At 41.9% G+C, this 13,819-nt stretch overlaps 1 protein-coding gene across 2 annotated transcripts in view; it reads right to left on the bottom strand.

The window, feature by feature from the left end:
• Positions 1-2,562: 2,562 nt before the first annotated feature.
• The window catches only part of MAN2B2 (mannosidase alpha class 2B member 2), an 87,406-nt gene continuing 76,149 nt past the window's right edge, over positions 2,563-13,819 (bottom strand). For both annotated transcript variants that reach the window (XM_069070161.1, XM_069070169.1), the window contains 4 exons: positions 12,940-13,077; positions 10,142-10,254; positions 4,107-4,224; positions 2,563-2,809 (listed from right to left, as the gene is read on the bottom strand). In XM_069070161.1, the coding sequence (XP_068926262.1) occupies positions 2,712-2,809; positions 4,107-4,224; positions 10,142-10,254; positions 12,940-13,077 (467 nt within the window). In that variant the 3' untranslated portion in view covers positions 2,563-2,711. The remainder of the gene's footprint in view (positions 2,810-4,106; positions 4,225-10,141; positions 10,255-12,939; positions 13,078-13,819) is intronic.

The following is a 13,819-nucleotide window of genomic DNA, read 5'->3' as shown; positions in this document are numbered from 1 at the left end:
GGGAGTTTTTCTGCAGAGCTAATACTAGGGGTAGGCAAAGTAGGCAGCTTTTTTTGTACAGTGAGTTAGAGAGGGTAGTAATAATAACTGATATTTTATAAAGTTTTCAGGTTTGTAGATCATACCTTAAAATATATTATTTGTAAATACCATCATATTAAAAATACATATTATATATGTGTATATATGTACACACATATCTCACTGGATATGAGTCATCTTGACATGATTTTATACAGACATGCATATTTTCAATGCCAGAAAAGTCTACTCTCCCTAATCCACAAGAATGTATTTGCTACATTTCCTGCATGTATCACGACCATTTGCCTGGGATACACAAATGTTTCACCCCAGTTCTGCCACTCTGCCTCCTACTTTCAGCAGCCTGGACTTAGTTTGTATGTAGTCTAACATTTTACACATAGTAGGGGCTTCATAACTATGTGTTGAATGAATAGTGGATATTACTATACAAAGTCACCTATTGTCTCACAGGTACCATTTCAACTCCATTTGACCTTTATGAAGGGCCTGCTATGTGCAAGGCCCTCTTCTAGGCCTTGTAGACACAAAGATAGATACAATACAGGCCCAGGAGCTAACACTCTAATTTGAAGGTCTGAAATGGAAAAGGGCAAGGACAGATACACAAAAATACACACAAAAAAATGATACGAGGCAAAATGAAGTCAGTTCAAAGATATCTAAGCAAAGTACCACAATTGGAAGAAGGGAAGATCCGTTTTCCCCAGGGAGGTCAGAGGCGACTCCATCACCTTGACACGATTTTATACAGACATGCATATTTTTAATGCCAGAAAAGCCTACTCTCCCTAATCCAAGAAAAATGTATTTGCTACATTTCCTCATTTCCTGCATGCATCACGACCATTTGCCTGGGGAACACAAATGCCTCGTCTCAGGTCATTTACTAGAGGGCCTTTACTAAATAGAGATGAGGAATTTATGCCCCCACTTTTCTACCAGAAGAGTTCTACTTCTCTAGCTTTGTCCAACTCCTCATTTTAATAGTTTTTGAAGTATTAACCGAGCGTCCGTCCTAGGCTTGACCTGAATACTTCCAGGAAAGAGGAACATGGAACACCTGCTCTGCCTTCTCTCAAGGAATTCACGAGTCAGTTGGGAAGCTAGTCCATGTTAAACTATGGGGTCTGGCAGAGGTGACACTTTAGCTGGGCCTTTTCTTTTAAGCACAGGGGAATAGCATGAGCACAAGAGATAAGAATACAGACTGCTACTGCGGACATTGAGGTCTCCTTGATTCTCTTGGTTCAAATCCCACAACAGTCACTTATTATCTCTGTGACCTGAGGCAAATCACGCCATGTCTCTGGGTCTGTTTCCTCTTTTATAAAAGTAGAGGGTTGCACTAGATGGCATCTGAGGTTCCTTCTAGCTCTAGACCCAAGATCCCAGGAAGCCCTTCCATCCTGGGAAGTCCAGCAGGATTTGCACTTTCCTGGCAGATCTTTCAAAACCAAGGGTTAGTTACTGGAGGACTTGAATGGAAGCTGGCTTGGGTTAATACTTAACCAAATATTTGCTCGGTACAAATTTCTACAGCTATTCTTCCCTTCTTTGTTTCAAAAGTTCACGGCACCTATTGACTACCTGCCCTTCCTAAGAGCTGCCCATTTTTCCTCATTAATTCCATTTCTGGGTTCATCTCCCACCTCATTCTTCAGAGGTCACAGTGTAGCTAAAGATGTGTTAAACTGCTGGCAAAACTCCTGAGTGCCCCAACCAGAATAAATTGGGAAATGTTTAACATAATAGATACAATGTAGATAATATTAATTTGTAGTTTTCTATGGAGGGATTCATTTCTCTTCGAGTTTGACACCACTGCCTTGGCAGACAAAGGACTGCATTTGGAGTTAGAAGGCTCAGGTTGGAATCTGGAGGAATATAAGCTCCTTGAGGGTGGGGAATGTTTTATTTCTATCTTTGCAGGGCAGGTAGGTGGCTCTGTGAGAGAGCAAGGGATCTGTAATCAGCAAGACTTGAGTACTAGCCTACACTCAGACAGTTATTGATTGTGACCCTCAGTAAGTCACTTAACTTTTTCCTGCCTCAGTTTCCTCATTTGCAAAATGGGGATTATAACAGCACCGACATCCCAGGGTTGCTGTAAGGATAAAATGAGATAGTATTTTGCAAACCCTAAAGGGTAACATTAAAGCTAGCTATTATCACCGGCGCTTAGCCTGGCACCTTTATTGCACATAGTAGGCACTTAATGCTGCCTTAATAGCTTGGTGGTCTTGGACAGGTCATTTTTCTCTGAGTCTTACCTCTCTAATTGAGAAAACCAGGACCTGTATGACTTACCTCACAGTCAAGCACTTTGTAAGCCTCAAGGACTTAGAAATAGAAGCTCCCTCTTGTCATCTCCCTCAGCTTTCCCCCAGTTTTTCCTAGGTGCCATGTTTTTCACATTCACGAAGAAGGGTCAGAGACAGCTGGGATTAGGGAGGGGGCTCAGCCCAAACAAGAGCTGCACTTTTTAAGTCCATGAGAAGAAAAAGCCACAGATAGTTATTTGTCATCATAATTTACAGTTTATTACAAAAATATACATCTCTCTTCCTCCACAAATTCACACCGGCCTTAGACATTCCATTGGCAGGCCATGTGCGAGGCTCCACAGACATTCAGCAGAGCTGCAGGGATGGTTCCTGAGCATTTTATTGCTCTTGAAAATAGATAAAAAAGGTCTTTATTTCCTTTGGGTGCAGAATGAAGGTGGCATTTCCCAGAGGCGTCCTGGAAGACCTGCACAAGTCTGGAAAGGACAGAAGTGTTAGATCTGACCTCAGCTCTAACGTTCTAGTCACTAGTTCCAGTTCTAGTCACTTGGTTAATTTCCCTTATCCCTCCTAATTGCCTAGGCTCCCTTTCAATTCGACTCGTCAGCCTGGACCAGAGACTGTGAGGGTTGATGGGAAACTTAGAACACAGACTTCGAGTTGGAAAATAGTGAATGCCGCAGTTGGAGGGGTCTTAGCACAGAGTATCTGGAAGTGGAAGGACACTGGGGAACATTCTAGTCCCGCTAAGAACCAAGAAAATCCAGGTGGCCTTTAACAACGTCCTCCTTCCTCCTTAGCTCATTCCCTTAGATGGGAACCCAAGATGCAGAGCTGAGTGGCAAGAAGCCAGCCAGAGGGAAAAGGTATTAACCCACACCCAAATAAACACCAGATATCTGTCAGGTTTGGCAACAGTAATATGAGGAGCTATAAAAATCCTCCTTCTTCTGGGTTGGGCTCGGAGGGAGGAGACTACTTTCACTCATCAATTAGCTCTGTGAGTTTGGGGCAGTCACTTAACTTTCCTGGGACTCAGTTTCCTCACATCTAAAATGAGGGGTTTGGACTCAGTGTTCTCTAAGGTCCTTTCCAGCTGACAGTCAATCAATCAATCGCTCAATCAACAAGCTTTTGTCAAGCACCTACTATATGCCAGGCAGTGGGGACAGAAAGGATGAAACGAGCCTTTCTCTTAAGGAGTTTACATTCAAAGTCGTCTGGTCCCTTCCAGCTCTAGTGTTCCTAAGTTCCTGTTTTCAGTGGAAGGCCCCAGCAGGTTACTTCTGGTATACCCTGGATGCTGGTCCCAAAGATTCTGGTAAGGAAGTGCGTTTTGGCCACTCTAATCTAAATTGTTGGATTGCTTTCTGAAGGGCACCAAGTCTAGCCACAAGAAGGTTTCAGGAGAAGGATTCAATACTCCCCAAAGCTTTCCTACCATCACTGGCCATAGCCTGATTCTCCATCCTCCTCTTTGAAAACTTTGATCCTTGTTAAAATGCTAAGGGGAACAGGATGCTGTTAAGGAGGGAGAAGGACAAGACACAGAAGAAGAAGGATGAGAGGCCAAGGAAACTAGGCTGCCTTCAAACTGTGCTGAGGGCCAGTCCAAGAGCAAAGGGTAGGGGTGATTAGAGTTCCCAAAGAGGTCACAGGCTGGATGACATGAGACTCAGTAAATGAGCCACCTAGAAGCAAAGTAGGTGCCCAAAGTCCTGGAAGGCCTGAGGAGGTCAGAAAGGAAGGGGATGAACATATGATTTCTCAAACCTTGGCCTCCAAGTCTGGCTGTTTTCCACTTCCAGCGATTCAGGTCCTTCACATCCCAGGTCCCTGTGAGTGAGCGCTCCTCCACCGAAGCCAATGTCCCCAGACTCTGGAGCAGAGACTGTTAAGAAACAAAGACATTAGGGGCGGCTAGGTGGCGTAGGGAGTAGAGCGCTGGCCCCAGAGTCGGGAGAACCCAGGATCAGTTCCGGCCTTAGACACTTAACACCCACACACACAAAAAAACTGGCTGTATAACCTCGGGCAAGTTACTTAACCCCAACTGCTTTAAAAAAAAAAAAGAAACAAAGACATTAGGTGTTGAGCTATTTGCAGGACCTGCATGAAACCACTTCTTTGAAAAGTCTGTTTAAGATAAAATGGGCTCCACCAAGAAAACAATAATGACTACAACATTATAAATGGAAAATGACCACCACCGAATGTCTGAAAAGGAATGTTGTGAAACCACAAAGAACAAGCATAGTTCCAAAGAAGAGATATGGGAAGATATCTCCACCCCACTGCTTTGTGGAGGTGGGGGGCTCACAGGTATGGAACACTGCATACATTTTCAAAATGTTAGTGGGAGGGGAAGGAATATAGGAGGAGATTTAGACAACAGAATATCAAAAGACATCAGTAAAATTCAGTGGTGCAGATAGATGTGGGGCATAAACTTTAAGCACACAATCTGGGCCTGAGACTCCTGCTCTAACTCAGTCATAGTTGAGGATGATCAGAATTATGCTTCCACTATGCCCAAAGGGTTATAAAAATGTGCATACCCTTTGACCCAGCAATACCACTTCTAGGGCTGTATCCCAAAGAGATCATACAAGTGGGAAAAAGACCTATATATACAAAAATAACTTATAGCAGCTCTTTTTGTGGTGGCCAAGAACTGGAAACAGAGGGGATGCCCCTCAGTTGGGGAATGGCTGAACAAGTTGTGGTACCTGAATGTAATGGAATACTATTGTGTTATAAGAAATGATGAACAGACAGACTTAAGAAAATCCCAGAAAGACTTGGATGAACTAATGCTGAGTGAAGTGAGTAGAATCAGGAGAACATTGTTCCCAGAAATAGCCACAGTTTGCAATGACTGATTTTGATAGACTCAGCCCTTCTCAGAAATGCAAGGACCTAAAACAATTCCAAAGGACTTGTGATGGTAAATGCCATCTATATTCAGAGAAAGAACTATGGAGTTGGAATGCGGAACAAAGCAGACTATTTTCTTTATAATTCTTCTATGCAACATGCCTAATGTGAAAATGTATTTAATACAAACGTATGTATAAAGCCATATATCATATCATACTGCATACCATCTTGGGGAGAGAGGGAGAGAAAATGGAAAACTTAATGGAAGTGAATGTTGAAAACTAAAAATAAATAAATTAATAAATTTAAAAAAAGAATTACACTTCCAAATCAACACTATCTGAGGCAGATCTTACCAGTAGGATATCTCTGAGGTCCTCATATAGCATGGCTTCTCCCAACAATCACGGAAAACTGAAAGCTAACTATGGTACCAATGAAGAACATTTACATGAACGGGGCAGATTAGAAACAGTTCCAGTTTTTTCTTATGTGGAACAATTATATAGATAGTAATCAGTCAACAATTCAAAGATTGTGCCGAGAATCATGCTAGGTGCTGTGGGAAATACTGTGATGGGTAAAATGTGGTCCCTGCCTTCATAATCTGGATGGAAAAGTAAGAGATGGAAACGTGGAGACAAAACAGTAAAGGTCCCTGGGCTTCAAATAGGGGAAAAAGGACCTTAAAACACAGGATATTAGGACTGAAAGCTTAGGGTCATTGAATTCAAACTCCTCATTTTACATATGAGAAAAGTGATACTATAAAGGACAATGGATTTAGAGATAGAAGGGACTTCAAAGGCCTCCAGTCCCTCACAGTTTCACAAATGAAGAAACTGAGGAACAAAAAGGTTAAGTGATTTGTTGAAAGTCACACAGATAGTAAGTATCTTAGACTGGATTTGGACTTAGATTCTTCTGACCCCAGGCCTAGCACTCTATCTGCTGTACCATCTATTTATATTGCCAGAAAAAATTGAAGCCAACCCATATGTTCAACAAGAAGAATGGCTGAATATACTGTTTCATTAGTTAGCTTGAATATTTATAATGATGATAGCAATGGAATTAGAGTCAGAAGACCTTGGGTCAAATCCTAGCTCTTCTCCACATTTCCCATGCAAACCACTTTACCTTTGGAGTATTCAGCATCCTTGTCTGAAAAATTAGGGAGCTGGACTGTTTGACCTTTAAGGTCCCTCCAACCTTATAATTCCAAACAATTAGAAAAGAAAGAAATATGCAAAAACTTCTGTGAAGGGATACAAAGTGAGCTTAGAAGAATTAAAAAAGCAACACATACATTGGCCAAAAACTCTATAAAGGCATGGATGGAAAAAAAAGAGGCAGGAGACAAAGCAAATGAATTGTCCTTCTAAAAAAGTTCACATTAGGTTATTCCCATTTTTCTTTCTTAATACAACACCAATTGTTCTGATTTTACAGGATTATTAAGGTTTAGTTTCATAATTTGTTTACTCGGAGTTTCTGTAAGTGTTAAGTTTAGAATGAAAGGTTATTTTAAAATAAAAGAATAATAAAAAAAAATATTTATTTTTAATATTATATAAAATATTATATAAAATTATATAACAATAAAGAATAATAATAAAATAAAAATAAAGAATAATAAAAATAAAATGAAATCTAAGGTCTAAAATAAAAAAAATAATAAAGTAACTACTCTTGTCCTGGTGAAATATTCTCTGCCTTTGGCCCACCCCATGGCTCTGGGCATCTGCCTTGGTAAGGCTGGAACACCAGTTTTGACACTTACTACCTAAACACTGTGCAAACCAGTTACCTATCTGGACCTCAGCTTCCTAATCCGTAAAATGTAGATGAGGATATGTAAGGGCTGCTGAAAGGAAACTCATTCCATTACCTGAAGGTTGCTATAAAAACATGAATTGCTTCACATTGTGGATGAGGAAAGGTCTATAGTTGGCAAACTTTGAGCAGTAGTAGTACCACATTTTTCCCCTTTCTCTCCATGAGGCCCTCCTTGCTGATGAAACAAACCCTCAGCTGCAGTCCTAACATTCCTACAGAGAGAGACAGAGAAGGGGAACCTGGGAGGGTGGAGACAACACCAACCTACAAGGCAGGCGGCTTCTGTGTGGGGCTGGTTCGGCCACTCACTGTCTGACCTCAGACGAGTCACTCTCCTTGTCTGAGCCTCAGTTTCCTTACTTAGAAAGATCTTTCTATACCTTAACACAACACTTCTAGGAGGTTCCTCAGCTAAGGGAGAGGCTGACTCTGAGAAAAGCATTTTGATGTGGTCCTTGCTGTTGAACTTCCTGTTATGATCAAATTTATTAGGTGGGAATCAATATTTTCTGGGTACTAGGCATTAGTAAACACTGCTTGTTTGGTGGTTCTAATTTTATTGCCACTTACCCTTTTTCTCTCAAGGCACTGGGTAATTGAATCAACCCTATTCCATCTGTGATTCAATGAACCCACCAACCCACATGGAATCACCTTCACAAATATTTCTAGGAGGCGTGCCTCCCTCTCTTCACCTGCTAAATGTCTACTCATCCTTTAAATTCTAACTCAAATGCCACTTCCTCCATGACACCCTCCCTGATCCCTTGGTCTGTATACCTCAAGCAGTTTCCTGAGACTTCAAGTTGCTAAGTAGGTGCCAATCTGCATTGGTAGAAGAATTTCCATACTGGAAGTTTCCTACACTAACGAAGCCATAAGTCTGATTAAAAAAATATATCATATCCCCATTTAGACAGTAAACTCCACGAAGACCAGAACCATTTCTTATCTAAACTTTGTTTCTCCTTGAATACCTAATAGTAGTTAAGTACTGTGTACACATGAAGTGATTAATAAATATTTATGGAAGAGAATTAATAACATTCCTGACAGATGGCAGCAGGATCACATTTAGAGAAGGAAGGAAATCTCTTGATGAGAAAACTCCCTCTATCAATGTAGATGAATACATTTTATGTACCTTAGAGGCTTGCAGAGATAACATAAAGTGACCTGGACAGGGTCATGAAGTCAGGAAGTGTCAGAGATGGGATCTGAACCTACGTCTTTCTGGCTTTGAGGCCAGCTCTCTCTCTCTGCTTGGCCACTCTCCTCTAATGAGGAGACTGTGACTTCGGACAAATCACTTTCTTTCTCTAGGCCTCAGATTCCCACATCTGCAAAATGAGCTGGATGAAGAAGATTTTTAAGGTTCCTTCCTGCTCTAGGACCTGTTGAATCTATCAGCTGTTTCCATCCTGCACTGAAATGAGATTTTGTATTGAAAAATGGGCGTGTCTAATGTACCTGGGTTACAGAGTATTGGTTCTCTCCGAGCTGGCTGCAGGAATGGAATACAGCTGAGGTCTAAAGCTAACAGGAGGAGACATAAAGGAAACCCTCTATTAGCAGGGAAGGAAGTGGGTGATCTGGTCTCTAAGACGTGGAAAGAAAGTATCCAGAGAGAAGAAACCTAAGTACAGCCAGGCCTAGCTGTTATGACCCAGGGGAAGGAAGCGGTGTGTTACTCAACCAAAAGGATCCTGCCACCAGGATATGTGCTACCATGGTGCAGGGCCCTTGAAGAGGACCATGTGCTTCCTGCTGGGGCCTCATAAACATGGAGGGAAACTGAGGAGCTTGTATGAAGTAATTCAGAGTCAAGAAAGCAGCACCCAGAGAACACCATAGACAAGGACCTCCGCATGATGGAAAGGAAACAAGGCTGAAGCCACCAGACCTCAACCTATGGGATGATCAGTCTGGATCCCACAGGACTCAAGGAACAGAGAAGGATAAAGAGACACACAGCAGAGAAGCCTGGGCTATGGGGAAGCACTAGACACGAGGCACGAAGATGCTAAATTTGGAGGCACGAAGATGCTAAATTTGTTCTGCTTGACTATGGCTTTGGGGGAGGGGTCAGGAAAACACTGAGAAATGACAGTGTTTTATCATTACAGTGTAAGCTCCCTGAGCGCAGGGACTGTCCTTCTTTTCCTTGTGCTTCCCAGGGTTTAGCACAATGACCAGCACCTTTAAGTGCTTAATAAGTGTCTGCTGCATATCTAACTTGCCATAAAGTTTCCTGGGTGCTTTCACTTGTGCTTCAACCTGTGAAAATCATAACATCTCTTGGAATTTTGCTTATCTATAAAATCATGACAATAATAACTTGTTTTACCAAAAAAGAAAATGCTTTGTAAACTTTAAGAAGGTGCTTTGGTAGCCATTATTTTTTTCTACTAGGCTGGAGAGGTTTGTATTGCTGAGACCTGGTGAGATGAAAACCATGAAAAAGCCATGTCTCTGGAGGGGTATACCTTATTTAAAAGAAATAGGTAAATTCAAGAAGGAGCGGGGTGGCCTTGTATCTTAGAAAGGTACATTCATGAGATGCAACCTAGGAACTAGAGGTAAAGCATGAGAATGAGTATTGGGTGAAAGCTGACGGAGGGAAAAGAGATTTGTCACGGGAGTGTACTGCAGACTGCTGGCCTGGAAAGAGGACATAGATGAGGAAACACAAGAGGCCTAACAGAGTCACGCACGGGGGTGAACTCTGCATCTGACTCCCAATCTCTGCTGCTTTCTGGTCCAATCCTGTGATTTCTTAGTGGGAGAACTCCTTAGAGTGGCAAGACCTCCCCTCTAAGCTTATCAGTGGGGAACTACGGGATGCTGACCAATTAATTAATGTGAGCAGTTTCAGAGGCAGGACTTGAACACAGGTCTTCCTGGCTTCAAAGGCTGTTCCTCTACCCACTCAGCCAGGCTTCCTCTAATGTATCAGTTTCTGTGAGGCTGGGTCTCTTATGTGTGAGGTTTGCTTCAGGCAGTCCCTCTCACCCCCTGCTCATGGTGGGATGGCAACAAGGTAAAAGGAAAAGTATCTCCTGAAAGGAGGAGAAGGAGATAGGTATTACCTTCAGGTTCACGGTCACTGACTGGGAAAGATCTGGGTCTTCTCCCACCTCGTATAAATGGCAGATCCGGAGTAAGACCCGGCTGAGGTCAGGACCACTCTCCTTTCTGTGACCTTGAGAAACAACAGAACAGGGAGCAGATGATCAATCACAGCATCAATGATTCCACCAAACACGGGTTTATTAAGCATTTTCTATGTGCTAGGTACTAGGCTGAATCGGAGGAATACAAAGAGAGGCAAAAAGTGGTCCCTGCCCTGGAAGAGCTCCTATTGAGATGAACCATCACACTGAGGGCTGGAACTCACACAGAGTTCCCTTAATCCAACCCCTTCATTTTACGGAAGCAGCTGGAGTCGAGAGGCTAAGTGACTTGTCAAGTAGTAAGCAGCAAAGCTAGAATCTGAACCCAGGTCCTTGGATTTCAACTCTAGAAAGTATTCTTTGTGCTGCGCCATCCTGCCTCTTGCTGAGAGGAAGAATCCAAGGGGAACTCTACATGAAAAGTGGCCAGCAGGAAAGGGGCTCGTCAGTGACCTCATTCTTTCTTCAAGGCACAGCTCTTCCCACTAAGGGACAACTCATGTGCTGTCTCTTCCAGGAACCCTCACTGAATATACTAGCCCACCATGACCCCTCCCATCCCTCAGCTCTTGTACTCAACAGTCTGACACATAATTTAGTGCTTCACTGATCTCTCATTGTTCAATGTTGGCTTTTATTGCCTCAAGTGGACTGTGAGTATCCTGAGAATAGGGACTGCAGTAGGATGGAAAGAAGCCTGTCCTGGGCAGCAGATAATGTCAAACATGGGCTATGGCTTGTTCTACGGGGGACGCTGGGCAAATCACTTCTCTCTCTGGGACTCACTTTCCTCATCTTTTATATGGTGCTAAGAAAATCTATACTACCTAGCAACTCTTTTCTGGGTACAAAGAATTAGAAAGTGAGGCGAAGCCTATAAATTGGGGAATGGCTGAATAAGCTTCAGTATGTAATTATAAAGGAATGCTATTGTACTATAAGAAATGATGAGCAGGATGCTCTCAAAAAAACCTGGAAAGCCTTGTATGAGCGAAGTGAAATGTACTGTGTTCAAAGTAACAGCAAGATATTGTAAGATGTCTTTTTGTAAGATACTGTAAGATACGTGTACAAAGAAACCGTAATATTGTAAGATAACTGTGAGTGACTTAGCTATTCTGAGCAATACAATGACCCAAAATAACTCTGAAGGATTTAACGATGAAAAATGCTATCCATACCTAGAGAAAGAACTGATGATGTCTCAATACAGACTGAAGCATACTTTTTTTTTTTTACTTTATTTTTCTTGAGGTATTTTGTTTGTTTTTTTTGTCTACATTGTCTTTCACAACATGACTATTATGGATATTTTTTGCATGGCTACACACATATAACCTGTATCAAATTCTCAGGGGCAGTATGGGGTGGGGAGGGAGGGAGTGAATGTGGAACTCAAAGTTTCAAAAACGAATGTTAAATATTGTTTTTACATGTAACTGAGAAAAATGAAATCTTAAAAAAAGAGAATATATCTTTCTCCACTTCCTGACTATCACTGATCTTTTAGTGTATTGAATATGTACCTGGGGGGATTTCTTTCGAACTCACTATAATAATGAATGAAGATTTTTTCAGATTAAATTACTTGCTCATAAGAAACAGTGAGCAAATAAAAAAACAAAACAAAAAGGAAACCTATACTACCACGTCAGACCTCTGAAACCTTACAGCCCTCCAGCAATGTGAGCTATTATTAGGATGAATACAATCACACATCTTTTATGTCTCATGAACCTGCACTGAGCTGGGCACACAGCACTTACACTCTTAGGCACTTTTTTTTTTTTAAAGCAATCGGGGTTAAGTAACTTGCTCAAGGTTACACGGCCAGTTATTTCTGGGTGTGGTGCTGAGTATCTGAGCCCGGATTTGATCCAGGTCATCCCAACACTGGAGCCGTTGCTCTTACTCGCTGAGCCACCTGGCCGCCCCTAAGCAATTGGGGTTAAGTAACTTGATCAAGGTTACACAGCCAGGTGTTTCTGGGTGGGTGCTAAGTGTCTGAGCCCGGCATTCGATCTCCAGGTCTTCTCGACACTGGAGCTGATCTCCAGGTCTTCTCGACACTGGAGCCGGTGCTCTTACTTGCTGTGCTACCTGGCTGCCCCTTAGGCACTGATGTTACAAGCTTACCTTGCTGTTTCTTAGGGGGAAAAATAACATCAATGATAATATTAAGAGCAACTAACGTTTATATGGCACTTTAAGGTGTGTAAAGCATGTGACTTAGACCTTCCCATTGGATCCTCCTACAATCCTGTGAGGTATGTTATTTGTTCTTCATAATAGTTTAAACATTATTTGTCATTTGTAACAATAATCAAGCAAGGGGAATGTCTCCTTATAAATACTTGCTATTATTATCCCACAGAAGAAAATCAGTAAAGACTTCAGAATGAGTACACATACAGACAAAGTTTCCTCAAGGATTTCAGAGGATATGGAGATCACTTTAAGCTGAAATTGGTCGTAGTAATGGTAGGTTTTGTTGGAAGAGGGAGTTCTTAAGCTAGGTTTTGAAGTATTACAGAGATCTGGACTGGGAACAAGGGTGACTTTGTTGAGGATGGACTTTAGTCGAAGCTCTTATGGGGCTGGGGAAGTCACATTCAATCATCACAGTGAGGAGTAATGTCTTGGAGACCTGAGGTAGGACAGTAGCCTAGTAAGAACTGTCATTTCCCCCATCCTCCCAGGAAAGCCTGCCTCACCTTTCTGCAGACTATGCAGATGCTCTGTGTGGTTAGAATTGTACTGCCACCCAGGGATGCTGAGAATCTGGAGGTGAAGGTTGGAGGGGAGGGCTAGAGCAGTTTTCTGGACATATCCTGATGGCATCTGGTCATTATCTGCAAGATGAACAAGAAACAAGGTATTTTTCATGATTTGTGAAGAACACAGAAGGAAAGCCAAGATCTAGTAATAGTGTCAACACTCAGAAAACTTGTGAATCAACAATTTACTGCCTTCTCACACAGCTTCTTCAGTGTTATTCTCACCTCACTCCCTTCCTGTGATGTGGGTTCCTACTGCCCACCATGTGGAGGGCCTGCTCTAAACTTTCCAGACCAGTAATTTCCATATTGACTCCATAATTGCACTACAGATTCTTTAGGGCAAAGATCAAAATCAATATCGAACTAGGAGAAAGAATAAAAATGAGAATGTATGCTACGTAGTTGAGGAAACCCCTATGTGTCCAATTTTAGCTGCTAATGTAAAAAAAAAAAACACCTAAAACTAAAAATGGATTAAAGAAAAGATATCAATATAGAAGATTAGCATTTCCTAAAAAAGCTAACCTGATATAAATCAACTGCCATTAAAAGAAATCAAAAGATACTGGGAAATGCTTTAACCAGTAAACCTGGACATCCTTGCCAAGGAGAAAGATGTGACAGCCAAGGCCAACAGTACTCTCCAGTATAATGCTGGTTGAAAGATATGACAGAGAAGCAACAGCGCTGATTGATAAAAGCAGTGAGAAGCAGTTCAGGAAAAACCCAGTTTTCAGAAAGCTTGGTCAGATGCCCAACTCAGCAAAATCATGTGGGAGCAAAACTGAAAAGTTCTACAAAGGGTTTTATACTA

Source organism: Petaurus breviceps, unplaced genomic scaffold (assembly GCF_028583685.1).
Source record: "Petaurus breviceps papuanus isolate PSGF00001 unplaced genomic scaffold, PetGlider_PUasm1.0 140, whole genome shotgun sequence".
NCBI lineage: Eukaryota > Metazoa > Chordata > Mammalia > Diprotodontia > Petauridae > Petaurus > Petaurus breviceps.
Note: the sequence above shows the minus strand (reverse complement) of the source record. Positions and strands in the feature narration are given on the sequence as shown.